Source organism: Scyliorhinus torazame, chromosome 10, assembly GCF_047496885.1.
Source record: "Scyliorhinus torazame isolate Kashiwa2021f chromosome 10, sScyTor2.1, whole genome shotgun sequence".
Classification (NCBI taxonomy): Eukaryota; Metazoa; Chordata; class Chondrichthyes; order Carcharhiniformes; family Scyliorhinidae; genus Scyliorhinus; species Scyliorhinus torazame.
Genome location: NC_092716.1, coordinates 60,388,959 through 60,405,094, shown reverse-complemented (window position 1 = coordinate 60,405,094; position 16,136 = coordinate 60,388,959). Strand labels below are relative to the sequence as shown.

The 16,136-nt window shown below is 46.6% G+C and overlaps 1 protein-coding gene across 1 annotated transcript in view; it reads left to right on the top strand.

The window, feature by feature from the left end:
- The window catches only part of shcbp1 (SHC SH2-domain binding protein 1), a 95,680-nt gene extending 79,972 nt beyond the window's left edge, over positions 1–15,708 (top strand). The window contains exon 14 of the mRNA XM_072518170.1: positions 14,196–15,708. Coding sequence (XP_072374271.1) covers positions 14,196–14,551 — 356 coding nt within the window. The 3' untranslated portion in view covers positions 14,552–15,708. The remainder of the gene's footprint in view (positions 1–14,195) is intronic.
- Positions 15,709–16,136: the final 428 nt, after the last annotated feature.

Genomic DNA, 16,136 nt, shown 5'->3' with positions numbered 1-16,136 from the left:
TCTCTCTCGCTCGCGCTCTCTCTCTCGCTCGCGCTCTCTCTCTCGCTCGCGCTCTCTCTCTCGCTCGCGCTCTCTCTCTCGCTCGCGCTCTCTCTCTCGCTCGCGCTCTCTCTCTCGCTCGCGCTCTCTCTCGCGCTCTCGCGCTCTCGCTCGCGCTCTCTCTCGCGCTCTCGCGCTCTCGCTCTCTCTCGCGCTCGTGCTCTCTCGCAGCCCCTCCCCCCACCTCACTCCCGTTCACTAACCGGCACAAACCGGCCTGCGTGGAGGCCCCCTCCCGGGTCCCTTTCCCACTTGCCCGGCCGCAGGAAAGCCCAAAGATCCCCTTTTAGCGCACAAACCCCGCATATCCACCTACACCCCAAAGAACTCTCATTTTGAGTGAAAGTCCCGTCCTGTCCCTTGTCCAAATATATACCACCTTGGCTCCTTTAATCTCTACACCCGCGCGCAGTGATACATAAAAGAAGAAAATACAGTCATGAGGTTACATCGGCACGTGGCCATTCCTGAATTTGTCAGTTCTGCCACAGTCCTGCTTTCGCAAACTCCTCCGCTGCTTCCGCCGTTCCAAAATAAAAGTCCCTGAGCTTGTAAGTCACCCTCAGCTTCGCTGGATATACAATGCCGCACCGCACCTTGCTAATGTACAGTGCCCTCTTCACCCGGTTGAAGGCAGCCCGCCTCCTTGCCAGCTCCACCGTAAAGTCCTGGTATACACGTATACCAGCTCCAGCCCACTGCACCACCCGCTTCTGCTTGGCTCAGCTCAGGACCTTCTCCTTCACCCTGTACCTACGGAAGCACAGAGTCACTGCCCTTGGCGGCTCAGTCGCCTTTGGTACAGGCCTCCACGACCGATGAGCCCGATCCAGTTCATATCGGGAGGGGTCCTCCCCCTCCCCCAATAGTTTTGCCAGCATCGTGGCAAAATACTCAGTCGGCTTCGGTCCTTCAACTCCTTCGGGCAGCCCCACAATCCTCAAGTTCTGTTGCCTGTATCTATTTTCCAGGTCTTCCATTTTTCCTCGCAGATCCTTGTTAGTATCCATCACCTTCCGCATCTCTTTCCCCATCGAGGCAAGTTGATCACCGTGCTGCAATAACGTCTCCTTCACTTCCTTCAGCGCGTCCCCTTGCTCTCGCACCTCCGCCACTGCGCTCGCCACCTCCGTCCTCACCGGGGAAACCGCCTCCTCCACCAGCACACTCAAAACCTCCCTCATCGTCTCCATGCATTTCGCAATCTGCGCCAACTGCTTTTCAAATTCTGCAGCCATCATCTTGGTTATTTCTTCAGCCGTAAGCAGTGCGGCCTTCCCTGGTGCTCCAGCCTCCATTTTTCCTGGTGACCCCGCGGTGACCTTTCCACTCCCCGATGGACCTCCAGCTGGTTTTTTTTCAGCCGTTTTTTTGCTCCCCCTCGACATTTTTCTTTGGGTTTTTTCCCCTCCTGTGTCTTCACAGTGCCTCCTCCGTGCCTTCTCCCTGCTTGTGCCGCCTCCGTGGGCCCTGGGACCGGGCTTAAAGCCCCGAAAGTGCCGTTCCCAAGCGGGGGCTCTCCATTGTGCGGCCGCCTCCCGCCCACCGTCACTGGAAGTCAGTCTCTCGGCTGCTTCTTTACCTTAAAGATACAGGCTGTATTAAAGTCAGTGGTCAATTGCTCTATATATCGATAGAGTGAGGCGAGTTGGAAAGATGGGGTAGGGTAGGGAGTCAGTTACAGTTTTGTTAGTTTAATTATTTTACTGCTAAATAAAAGGGTATTTGTGTGAAATTTACAACCCTGGTGACTGCAGTTTATTGGGCTCAGCCAAGATCCTCGGGTATTTTAAAATAACATCTAATTTCATTATGGATCAAATGGGACTGGAATTTACCGCACACTAGCCCAGGGGGTCATGACAACATCAACAAGTGGTCAGTTCGGCTGTGACTCGAATAGCTTTTCAAATGACAACCTACCCGGTTGCCCCCCCCCCCCCCCCCCCCGACTCTGTAGTGAGTACTCAGTTACAGCATCTTTTGAATATTTGTTCTCGGAGTCAGCCTGGATGCTATTGTGATAGGACCTCGTCCTATAAAAGTTCTTAACACAATGTTCAATTGGACGCTGAGTTCTTTATCTAAAACCCTGAAATAGAAACACGTCCACAGATTCAGTGTCACTGAGTAATGGCCAAGACCTGTTTTCTAGATCCTCTCATCTACCTTTTCAGGCTTTGGACACTCTTTTACCAGTTACTGTTTCAACTGTTCACTCTTGTCCAATGTTTTTCTTATCATTCAGCAGCACAGTTTATTTTTAAAGGGTCTTTGGCCTCGCGAAGCATGCTGGTAACATTTGGTCAACTTTTGAATTTGGTTAAGTTGTATCAAACCTATATTCTTACAACCCTCGGTCTTTCCATCATCTGCACCACTCAAGTCAACAATGTAATGGAATAATCACCCACATGAGTGGTATTTCAGAAAGAGTTAAACTTGGTACCATTCAGGGCAGAAAAGTTTACTTCAGTGCCTCTGCTGTAAGAATCAACAGGCACTCCCTCCATTGCAGTATGACTGCAATATGTGCCGTCCACAGGATGCACTGCAACAACTTGAGAATATTTCAGTAGCATCTCTCTCCTTGATGACCCCTACCACTGAGATAGTGAAGATCACATAAAACTACAGCATAGGAGGAGGCCATTTGAAGAGCAACTGTTAATTCTACACCATTGCTGTTTGCAATCTATTATTCTGACACTGTTACACTTTTCCCATATCTCTGCAATTCTTTCTCCTTCATGTACTTATCTGATACTCGTTTGGAGACTATTATTGAATCAGTAGCTACTGTCCCATCAGGCAGTGTGTTCCAAATTCTAACTGACCATTGCGTAAAGGTTTTTGGTCATGTTACCTCTGATTCTTGGTGCAATGGTTAGCACTGTTGCCTCATAGCGCTGAGGACCTTGGTTCAATCCCAGCTCCAGGTCACTGTCCATGTGGAGTTAGATACATAGATACACAGAAGATAGGAGCAGGAGGAGACCTTTTGGCCCTTCGAGCCTGCTCCGCCATTCATCACGATCATGGCTGATCATCCAACTCAGTAGCCTAATCCTGCTTTCTCCCCATAGCCTTTGATCCCATTCTCCCCAAGTGCTATATCCAGCCGCCTCTTGAATATATTCAAAGTTTTAGCATCAACTACTTCCTGTGCTAATGCATTCCACAGGCTCACCACTCTTTGTGTGAAGAAATGTCTCCTTATCTCTGTCCAAAATGGTTTGCCCTGAATCCTCGGGCTGTGACCCCTGGTTCTGGACACACCCATCATTGGTAAAATCTTCCCTGCATCTACCCTGTCTAGTCATGTTAGAATTTTATAAGTCTCTGAGATCCCCCCTCATTCTTCTGAACTCCAGCGAGAACAATCCCAACCTAGTCAACCTCTCCTCAAATGGCGTTCCCGCCATCCCTGGAATCAACCTTCGCTGCACACCCTCGAGAGCAAGAACATCCTTCCTCAGAGAAGGAGACCAAAACTGCACACAATACTCCCAAGTGTGGCCTCACCAAGGCCCTGTACAATTGCAGTAACACATCCCTGCTTCAATGAAGGCCAACATTTGGGGCAGCACGGTAGCGCAAGTGGATAGCACTGTGGCTTCACAGTGCCAGGGTCCCAGGTTTGATTCCCCGCTGGATCACTGTCTGTGCAGAGTCTGCATGTTCTCCCCGTGTCTGCTTGGGTTTCCTCCGGGTGCTCCGGTTTCCTCCCACAGTCCAAAGTTGTGCAGGTTAGGTGGATTGGCCATGATAAATTGCCCTTAGTGACCAAAAAGGTTAGGAGGGGTTATTGGGTTACGGGGATAGGGTGGAAGTGGGGGCTTAAGTGGGTTGGTGCAGACTCGATGGGCTGAATGGCCTTCTTCTGCACTGTATGTTCTATGTTCTAAAATACCATTCGCCTTCTTTACCGCCTGCTGCACCTGCATGCTTACCTTCAGCGAATGGTGCACAAGGACACCCAGGTCCTGCTGCACACTCCCCTCTCCCACTTAACAACCATTCAGGCAGTAATCGGGTCTCCCTGTTTTTGCTTCCAAATGAATAACCTCACACTTATCCAAATTATACTGCATCTGCCATTGATTTGCCCCCTCGTCCAACCTGTCCAGATCTTGCTTTAGGATCCCTGCATCCTCATCACAATTCACCCTCCACCTAATTTGGTATCATCTGCAAACTTTGAGATGTTACATTTTATTCCCTCATCCAAATCATTAATTTATATTGTGAATAGCTGGGGTCCCAGCACCGATCCCTCTGGTACCCCACTGGTTACTACCTGCCAATTTGAAAAGGACCCATTAATCCCTACTCTTTGTTTCCTCTCTGCCAACCAGTTTTCTATCCACCTCAATACATTTCCCTCAATCCCATGCGCTTTAATTTTGCACAATAATCTCTTATGCAGGACTTTGTCAAACACCTCCTGACAGTCCAAATATACCACATCGACTGGCTCCCCCTTGTCGACTGTACAGGTTACCTCTTCAAAGAATTCCAACAGATTTTCCCTTCATAAATCCATGCTGACTCTGTCTGATCTTGCCACTGCTTTCTAAATGTTCCGCTATAAAGTCCTTGATAATGGATTCAAGCATTTTCCCCACTACCGATGTTAGGCTTACTGGTCTATAATTCCCTGCTTTCTCTCTACCTCCCTTTTTGAATATCGGAGTGACGTGAGCTACCCTCCAATCTGCAGGGATAGTTCCAGAGTCTACAGAATCCCAGAAGATGACCACCAATGCATCCACTATTTCCAGAGCCACCTCCTTAAGCACTCTGGGATGCACATTCTCAGTCCCTGGGGATTTATCCACCTTCAATCCCATCAGTTTTCCCAGCACCATTTCTCTACTAATGTTGATCTCCCTCCGTTCTTCCCTCTCACTAAACCTTTCATTCTCCAACATTTCTGTGATCTGATTTGGGTCCTCATTTGTGAAGACAGAACCAAAGTATGTATTGAATTGCTCAGGCATTTCTTTATCCCTTATTATGCATTCCCCTGTTTCTGCCTGTAGTGGGCCTACATTTCTCTTTACCAATCTCTTTCTCTTCACATATCTGTAGAAACTCTTGGTGTCAGTCTTTATGTTCCCTGCAAGCTTCCTTTTGTACTTGGATCGGATACTATTTCTAATTTCCTTTGTAAGCCATGGATTGGCCCTCTTGCCCCCTTTGCTTTTGTGCCAGATAGGAATGAACAGCTGCTGTAGTTCCTCCATGCATTCCTTGAATGTTTGCCTTTGTCTATCCACTGTCATCGCTTTAAATAACTCTCCCCAATTTATCAAGGCCAACTCGCGCCTCATAACCTCATAGTTCCCTTTATTAAGATTCAGCACCCTAGTCTCTGAATCAACTACTTCACTCTTCATCTTAATATGATGGAGAGTGATTTGCACATTCTCTCCATGTTTGCGTGGGTCTCACCCCCACAACTCAGATGTGCAGGGTAGGTGAATTGGCCACACTATTTTGCCCCTTAATTGGAAAAAAACAACTGAGTACTCTAAATTTTAAAAAAAAATATTACCTCCGGTTCTTTTGCTAATCCCTGTAAATATGTGTGCTTTTATTGTAAACTCTTCAGCCATTGGAAACTATTTCTCTTTGTTTAAAATCATGAAAAATTACGATAGTGAATATCTTTATCAGCTCTCCTTTTCGCCATCTCTGCTCAAGGAAAATAACCCACCTTCTCAAGTCTAACCATCTAACTGTAATCTCTGAAACCATTTTTGTACCCTCTTTCAATTCTCCACATCCTTCGCCAGCACAAAACTCCTTCTGGGGCCAAATGTGTTTTGAAACAGGCTTAGCATAATGTCCTTTTTTATTGTATACTTCAATTTATATAGACCGCCATCCATCTGCTTTTTTAACCTATCCTGCCACCTTAATTTGTGCACAAACACCCACAGGCCTCTCTTTGCACCCTCTTTAAAATTATGCCATGAGCACATATATCTCTTACCAAAACGTATAATCTTTCTGCTTTGAATTTCATTTCATCTATCATGTGTCTGGCTATTCCAGCAACCTGTTTCTGTCTTCAATTCTACTACCACCATTATCACTAAACTTAAAGTTTCCAGATGTGCGCATTTTGAAATTGTGCCTCTGCTTCACCCCCATTTTCAATACTGAATGTACATCATAAACCAAAGATTTTAGTACTGACCTTGAAGAACTTCACTGTAGACCTTCCTCCAGCCTTTAAAACTATCATTCACCACTATTACTCTGTCCCTAAGCCAACGTTGTATCCATGTTGTGACTACTCTTCAACTTTGCTCACAAGCTTAATATATGGTACTTTATTAAATGCTTGATGAAAGTTCCTATGCACATCAACTGCACTGCTCCATGTCATCTCATCAAAAAACTCAATCAAGTCGGTGAGCATTAATTTAATCTTAATAATGTTTGCTGGACTTCCTTTATTAGTTTATATTCGTGCATGGAGCTATTAATTTTCTCCAATTGCTTCTAAAATCTTTCCCACCACTAATGTTAAATGGACAAGCCTATCTTTTTTTAAACAAGGGTGTAACATCTGAGATCCTCCAGTTCTTTGAGACTACTTCATATCTTAAGGAGGTAGATCATATCTAAGACCCAGCGATCACCCGCCCAGCGACGAACCAAGGATCAGGGTCATTCTGCCCGGTGACGACCCTGGGATCGGGGCCCTCCCACCCAGCGACGACCCAAGGACCCACCAAAAAATCCATGACTTACCTGCTCCAGGTGCACTGCTGCATCCTTTCCCCAATGTAGGCCTGACAAGGCCCACACCGGAGTCCGACCACGTGACTGCTTCCTCCAGTCTCCGACCACGTGACCTTGACCCTACCACGTGCTTGTCAGCCTGTCCATCACCCTGAAGTACCACCACCATCAAGACCAATCTCAGTGTGACTAGATAGTTGGGGGGCACGAGGCCTCGCCAGCGAAACGGGAATGCCTGAGCCAACCCCAAAGCGACAGGTACCCTTCTGACCACACCGGAAGGTAAACCCGACCTCGCCGCCCCACGTGACCAGACCAACCCACGTGCAACCCCCTCCAGTGAACCAGCCACCGCTACCATTATCCACAACCCCTCTGAACGTAACCACCTACGTCACGGAAATCCAGCCCTCTCATCTAAGGACAGCCGCTGACCCAGGAAGCGGGGAAAGCGTGTCGGTCTGAAGTCGAGAGTTAAATTTACGTGGCTTCAAGACCCCTCTCCCCAGCATACTGCTGGCGCACGTTCAAGCGATTGAGAACAAGCTGGATGACCTCAACACTAGACTTACCTCCCAGAGGGAAGTAAGGAACTGCTGTGTGCTCTGCTTCACCGAGACATGGCTTACTCCGGCCACACCAGACTGCACCATCCAACTTCTCGATCCACCGGATGGACCACACACTGGCCTCCGGCAAGTCGAAGGGCGGGGGTGTTTGCCTCCTCATTGACACCTCCTGGTGCTCGGATGTGGTGTCCCTAGCGTGCCACTGCTCCCCAAACCTAGAATACCTGTTGCCCTTTCTACCTTCCATGGCAATTCACCTGTGTACACTCATCACAGCAGTCTACATCCCACCCCAGGCGGAAGTGAGGAAAGCACTTGACGAACTACACCCCACCATCAACAATCAAGAAACAAATCACCTGAAGCCCTGATAATCGTGGCTGGAGACTTCAACTAGGCCAAACACAGGAAGGTTCTACCCAAACTCCATCAACATATCTCCTGCCCCACCAGAGGTGCAAACACCATGGACCACTACTACAAGAGAATCAAAGACGCCTACCTCTCCATTCTCCGATCACACTTTGGCAAATCCGACCACGAGTCGGTGCTCCTACTTCCGGCCTACAAACAGCAACTCAAGCGTGCTGAGCCAGTCAAGGAAACTGTGCAGTGCCGGTCCGAGGCATCAGAGGACACTCTCCGCGACTGATTGGAGTCTGTGGACTGATCCATATTCAAGGCTGCAGCAGCTAACCTGAACGAGTACACAACCACCGTCACAGACTTCATCAGTAAGTGTGTCGAGGACTGTGTACCAAAGAAAACAAAACGGGTGTTCCCCAATCGGAAACCCTGGCTCAACCAAAAGGTCCACTCCCTACTGAAGTCCTGGACGGAGGCGTTCAAGTCTGACGACCTTGACCTATATAAGAAATCCAGGTACGACCTATGGAAAGCCATCAGGGACGCCAAAAGCCAGTACCGGATCAAACTAGAGTCCCAGGCCAACGACACAAACCCAAGACGTCTATGGCAGGGCTTACACAAGATCACAGCTACAAAGCAAGGCCAGGCGGAATCTCTGGGGCTGGCGCATCCCTACCCGATGAACTGAACAAGTTCTATGCCCGCTTTGAACAGTCAGCCAATACATAAGTGCCACCTGCCACAACAGCCTTGGACACACCCATACCCACTTACAGCCTTGGAGGTAAGAGCCTCCGTATCGAAAGTAAACCCGCGGAAAGCGATGGGCCCAGATGGAGTCGCTGGGCGAGTACTCCGAGATTGCGCTGACCAGCTGGCGAGTGTATTCGCAGATATCTTCAACACCTCACTTCTCTGCTCCGAGGTCCCTACCTGCTTCAAGAACAGTACGAAGTCTTACAACACCAGGTTAAAGTCCAACAGGTTTGTTTCGATGTCACTAGCTTTCAGAGCGCTGCTCCTTCCTCAGGTGAATGAAGAGGTATGTTCCAGAAACACATATATAGACAAATTCAAAGATGCCAGACAATGCTTGGAATGCGACCATTAGCAGGTGATTAAATCTTTACAGATCCAGAGATGAGGTAACCCCAGGTTAAAGAGGTGTGAATTGTATCAAGCCAGGACAGTTGGTAGGATTTTGCAGGCCAGATGGTGGGGGATGAATGTAATGCGACATGAATCCCAGGTCCCGGTTGAGGCCGCACTCATGTGTGCGGAACTTGGCTATAAGTTTCTGCTCGGCGATTCTGCGTTGTCGCGCGTCCTGAAGGCCGCCTTGGAGAACGCTTACCCGGAGATCAGAGGCTGAATGCCCTTGACTGCTGAAGTGTTCCCCGACTGGAAGGGAACATTCCTGCCTGGTGATTGTTGCGCGATGTCCGTTCATTCGTTGTCGCAGCGTCTGCATGGTCTCGCCAATGTACCACGCTTCGGGACATCCTTTCCTGCAGCGTATGAGGTAGACAACGTTGGCCGAGTCGCACGAGTATGTACCGCGTACCTGGTGGGTGGTGTTCTCACGTGTAATAGTGGTATCCATGTCGATGATCTGGCACGTCTTGCAGAGATTGCCATGGCAGGGTTGTGTGGTGTCGTGGTCACTGTTCTGAAGACTGGGTAGTTTGCTGCAAACAATGGTTCGTTTGAGGTTGCGCGGTTGTTTGAAGGCAAGCAGTGGGGGTGTGGGGATGACCTTGGCAAGATGTTCATCGTCATCAATGACGTGTTGAAGGCTGTGAAGAAGATGACGTATTTTCTCCGCTCCGGGGAAGTACTGGACGACGAAGGGTATTCTGTCGGTTGTGTCCCATGTTTGTCTTCTGAAGAGGTCGGTGCGGTTTTTCGCTGTGGCGCGTTGGAACTGTCGCTCAATGAGTCGAGTGCCATATCCCGTTCGTACGAGGGCATCTTTCAACGTCTGTAGATGTCTGTTACGCTCCTCCTCGTCTGAGCAGATCCTGTGTATGCGGAGCACTTGTCCATAGGGGATGGCTTCTTTAATGTGTTTAGGGTGGAAGCTGGAGAAGTGGAGCACCATGAGGTTATCCGTGGGTTTGCGGTAAAGCGAAGTGCTGTGGTGACCGTCCTTGATGGAGACGAGTGTGTCCAAGAATGCAACTGATTTTGGAGAGTAGTCCATGGTGAGTCTGATGGTTGGATGGAACTTATTAATGTCATCGTGTAGTCGTTTCAGTGATTCTTCGCCGATGGTCCAAAGGAAAAAAATGTCATCGATGTATCTGGTGTATAATGTCGGTTGAAGGTCCTGTGCGGTGAGTAGGTCCTGTTCAAACTTGTGCATGAAGATGTTGGCGTATTGGGGTGCGAATTTGGTCCCCATGGCTGTTCCGTGCGTCTGGATGAAGAACTTGTTGTCGAAGGTGAAGACGTTGTGATCCAGAATGAAGCGGATGAGTTGCAGAATTGCGTCTGGAGATTGGCAGTTGTCGGTGTTGAGTACTGAGGCTGTTGCAGCAATGCCGTCGTCATGGGGGATGCTGGTGTAGAGTGCCGAGACGTCCATTGTGACGAGGAATGTTCCTGGTTCAACTGGTCCATGGGTGCTGAGTTTCTGTAGGAAGTCCGTCGTGTCGCGACAGAAGCTGGGTGTACCTTGTACGATGGGTTTCAAGATGCCCTCGATGTAGCCAGAGAGGTTCTCACACAGGGTCCCATTGCCTGAAACGATAGGGCGGCCTGGTGTGTTGGCCTTATGTATTTTCGGGAGGCAGTAGAGATCTCCAATGCGGAGAGTACGTGGGATGAGAGCACGTAGGGTGCTCTGAAGATCTGGATCCAAGGTCTTGATCAGTCTGTTAAGTTGGCGGATGTGTTCCTTGGTCGGATCTGCGGGTAACTGTCTGTAGTGTTCTTGGTTGTTCAGTTGTCGGTATACTTCTTTGCAGTAGTCCGTTCTGTTCGGTACGACAGTGGCCCCCCCCTTTCCTGGTTTGATGACGATGCTGCGGTTGGTCTTGAGAGCGCGGATGGCATTGCATTGTGCTTGGGTGACGTTCGGGGCTGTCTTGTGAATGCGACTGATGAATCTGGCATTGACGCGACTCCTGACGGCTTGAGCATACATGTCGAGTCTAAGGCAGCGGCCTTCCGGAGGGGTCCAATTCGACTTTTTCCTCTTCGGTTGCCGCACCGCAGATCTCTCGGTCTGCTGTTCCGGTTCATTGATAGTCTGCTTGAGTTCGCTGTTGGCCTCTTGGGGTCTGTGGAAGAATTCCCGGAGCCTCATTCGCCTGATGAATTCCTCCGTGTCTGCCGCGAGACTGATGGGGTCCATTTTGGTGGTGGTACAGACATTGAGCCCTCTGCTGAGGACTTCGATTTCGTCTGGTTGAAGGGTGTAGTCTGACAAGTTGACAATAGATTTCCCTGTATTGTTTTCTACTGTGACACCGGGGGTGGCTTGGTTGCTGCCGGTGGTGATGCCAAGTTTCTCAAGCTTTCTGTTCTTGGTGTGCATATAGGTGGCATAGTATTGTTGTCTCATCTGTTTGGCGGTGTTCCGCAGCTGGTCTGCTGCATCCTGAGCGCAAGTTGAGAATATGGCCTCTATCTTGGTTTCCAGGTTGCGTCGTCTGCTGTAGAGCTGGCAGACGAGGTGGTTGAGGAGTGTGAGAGAGGTGCGACGGCAGAGTCTCTCAGCGTAGTCTGTGTTGTAGGTCGACTTGAAGAAGGTCGACTTGCTTCAAGAAGACCACCATAATACCAGTACCAAAGAAAAACAAGGTAGCGTGCCTCAATGACTACCGACCGGTGGCCCTGACGTCTGTTATCATGAAATGCTTTGAGCGGCTAGTCATGAGACGGATCAGCGCCAGCCTCCCAAATGGTCTCATTCCATTGCAGTTCACCTACCACGGCAACCGATCCACAGCAGATGCTATCTCTCTGGCCCTACAATCAACTCTCGAACATCTCTACAACAAGGACACCTACGTCAAGCTGCTGCTCATAGACTACAGCTCCACCTTCAACACCATCATCCCAACAAGACTAATAACCAAACTCTGCAACCTTGGACTTGACCCCTCCCTGTGAAGCTGGATCCTTGACTTCCTCACCAACAGACCGTAATCTGTCAGGATAGGTAACATCTCCTCCACAATAGTCCTCAACTCCGGGGCCCTGCAAGGATGTGTGCTTGAAGGGCAGCACGGTGGCGCAGTGGGTTCGTCCTGCAGCCTCACGGCGCTGAGGTCCCAGGTTTGATCCCGGCTCTGGGTCACTGTCCGTGTGGAGTTTGCACATTCTCCCCTTGTTTGCATGGGTTTCGCCCCCACAACCCAAAAGATGTGCAGGGTAGGTGGGTTGGCCATGCTAAATTGTCCCTTAATTGGAAAAAATTAATTGGGTACTCTAAATTTATATAATTAAAAAAAATAATTAAAAAAAAGGATGTGTGCTCAGTCCTCTACTGTACTCCCTGTACACTCCCATCTGTATGGCGAGATTCAACTCCAATTCAATCTATGAATTTGCAGATTATACGACTGTGGTGGGTAGTATCTCAAACAACGACGAATCAGACTACAGAAGGGAGATAGCTCACTTGGTTGCATGGTGTACCGAAAACAACCTCTCTAAATGCTGGAAAGACCAAGGAACTAATCATCGACTTCAAGAAGCGTAGCACGACACACTCCCCCGTCTGCATCAATGGCTCCGAAGTGGAGATGGTCGATAGCTTTAGGTTCCTGGGGGTCACCGTCACCAACAGTCTGTCCTGGTCCACTCACGTTGATGCAACAGTCAAGAAAGCCCAACGTCTCTACTTCCTACGGAAGCTAAAGAAATTCGGAATGTCTGCATCGACTCTCTCAAACCTATACAGATGTGCCATAGAGAGCATCCTATCCAGCTGCATTACAGCCTGGTATGTGAACTGCTCTGCCCAAGATTGCAAGAAACTGCAGAATGTGGTGAACTCAGCCCAACGCATCACACAAGTTTGCCACCCTCCCATTGATTATGTCTACACCTCCTGCTCCTTCAGGAAGGCAGACAGCATTGTCAGAGACCCCTCCCACCCAGGCTTTGCCCTCTTCCAGACCTGTCCATTAGGCAGAAGATCTAAAAGTCTGAAGACCCACACATCCAGACATAGGAACAGCTTCTTCCCCACAGCTACGAGACTCCTCAAAGACTCTCCCTTGGAGTGATCTGTTCCCTGTAAGAACACTATTCACGATGCCTTATGCTGTTCGTGTTTGGCCTTGTTCCGCACTGTAACCAATCAGTATTTGTTGATGCACCACTGTCAATGTACTCTGTCGATTATTCTTTTGTCTATTATGTACATATTGTGTACGCTACCTTGGCCGCAGAAAAATACTTTTCACTGTACTTCGGTACCCGTGACAATAAATATCAATCAATCAGGATTTGATGATTGTGGGCAGCAGTTTCTACCTTTTCCTGTTGTACGTTGGTTAGTCTAGCTTTGAAACAATTACTGAGACATTGCTATGTTCAAACAACTACTGGTTTATTTTATACAATTGAGCTATGTGCAGCATTTCAAGGCTAGGTATTACACTGCTGAAGCCATGAACATTCTCCTCTCCTAGTCATGAACTCCCTTACATCATTATGGGAGGTGCTATTTACACAGTTCCATGCATTAACCGGCAACAAACCCTAATTCAACATCTCTTCCCCCCCCCCCCCCCCCCCCCCCCCCCCCACACACACACACACACACACAACACAAGACTTTTGTCCATATTTTTAATATACATATCTGTATACTATCCCATCTTCGACCACACCTCTCTCTGACATCACAGATTCAATCTGCCAGGAGTTTTCACAACTCTCCCGGATCATATTCTTGTCAGACTTGGAAGATCAGTTATCTCTCTCTGAACATCTTTTTCTTGACTTGGATGGTTTTATTTGAGAATTGTAGTATGCAGTTCTTCCTAATGTATGACTGATTGTGGTCTTAAAAGAAATGAGATTCTTCCAGTTTCTATGTACAGTACCTTATGAAGTATGTACTAAGTAAGTCACCTCTCTTCCAGTTGTAATTAATGTCCAATGTTTATTATTTTGTTACTGAGACCCTTATTCCAAACAAACTATTTATATTGCAATATTTGATTTCAAAACTCGCTTTGGTTGTGATTTAGTAATCCCCTTCCCCCGCCTTTTCCCAACACCAAGTTGATTTTGAAGAAACTGAATATTTTTGGAAAATTCCTGTTTCGGAGATGGAAAGTTGAAGTACTATTCAGGTGCCCCTACTGACTATTATAAAAGGCAATGCAATAAAAAAGGATTAAATTGCTAACATTATTATGACACTTTATTTTACAATTTTCTGGTTTCATATATAAAATTCTGAATAATTTATTTTACTGACTTTCTGTCCTATAGGTCGTGCAGAACAAAATCAAAATCCACAGAGCGATTTCAGTGAAAACAATTTGGAGTTAGGTTTTGGCAGTTGTGAAAGACAAAATCCAGCACCTTTATTAATTGAGTGTAGCCCTAACAAATGTGAACAAGCTGTAGTATTGAATCCTTCTGATGCTGCTGAATGTGATGAAGCTGTAACAAATGAACTCATTTCTACTTCTGCAACAAAGAGGGAACAGTCCAGAAGTAGAATAAATGAGATGGTCGATGCTGTAGTGACTGATGACATAATGTCACAAGAAATGTTTCTATCCATTGTGAGTAATCATTTTAAGAAAAATGGGAAAGGAAGTTTTGGAATTGTGTACTCTTGACTGTATATAAACCCTGAAGTATGAAATATATTTGTACATAATTTATCAAGCAGCTGTATAACATATTTTTCATCAGCTTATAGCTAAGTTGTATGTGTAAAATACCAAAACCACAATGCCCAGCAAATGATTGGAGAATTGATCAAATTCTTTATTGATAACCCGTGTTCTAAGTACCAAAACTGTTTAATCAAACTTGTCATGATTCCAGCTCAAAATCTATTTATTCAAATACTATGTCATTATAGCTCACCCATTGACAAATAACTGTGTAGTGTTGAAAATGATTTAGGAATACTTTTCCATAAACTACAGAAAGAGAATTGCTCTGCCCTTCACACAATCTAACTATAAGGATGTAGTAGTGGGATATGCTTGGTGTTTATAATTTTTCACATTGGAACTATTGATTCCCAGATGTGCAGCTATTGTGGAAAAAGAAATCAAGGGTCCCTTAGTACCCTCTTCCCCTTTTAGTGCCCTCTCCCCAGCACAGCCCAAATGCCCTTGTGTTCAACAAAACCAGCACTTAATGTCCTATTTCACTGACATAATCTCTCCTATATTTTCATTAATTTCTGTCCTTTATTTTCACCACTGTGTTCATCTTCCTAGACTCTTTCCTCACCTCCGATTTTATTCTGGTTCAAAACCGTTCTAATTCTATAGAAAGTGAGTTGTTCATCTCACCAATACAACTCATTTTTGGCTGGCTGTCTTTTCCTGTCAGTTCGCCCACAGGTGTGAAGAGTGTCTACATTTGAATAATCTTCCTTTTACTTTACACCAACTTGTGAACGTCACTATTTATTGAATAAAGAAATATGCTTGATAATTTCACTAAATGAAATCATGTAACTTTGCAATAATATTGAATTAGCACCTATTTTACTATTTAAAGTGTTTTATAGGGTAAAGTTGGGAATAAGCATGAGAGAACTTGCTTCTGCTAAATTTGCAAATGCGACTTATTTTATTGTCAAATTGTCAAAGAATTTTAACTTTTTTTGCCTCTGCATTTTCACTTTCTTCAGTTCATGCCACTGCCAGTTGTAATTAATGTCTAATATTTATTGATTTCATTACTGAAACCCTTATTCCAAACAAAACCTAATTACACAGCAAACATTTTTAATTAAATATCCAAATGCCTTACAGTGCAAGCAGTGATTTTTATTATTTTGTGAAGAATGTTGCTTTTCCCTTGGATGTGAGTTTAGCAGGGATCATTGATATTCAGGTTCCAATTTCAGAGTGGATGACTAGTTACCATTTGATACAAATACTAAGTATGATTATTAGTACTAAAGATCCCAAGTGTATTGTGTTGAATAGATGTATCACCTGTAAGAGTCCTTCCTGTTTATTTCCTTTGTTCCAATTTTCTTTTTGTTTATTATTTCTTGGTCCGTGGACCCATACTCTGCCTATAAGCAGAGGACTTCAGCTGAAGCAGTCGCATCTCGAGAGAGAGAGAGAGAGAGAGAGGGTGCAGATATGGAGCCTTGTAGCTAAAACTCCCAAACTCTTCCCAGCTATTCAACAGATTCTCACTTTCCTGCCACACCAAAGTAAGTCTTCCAGT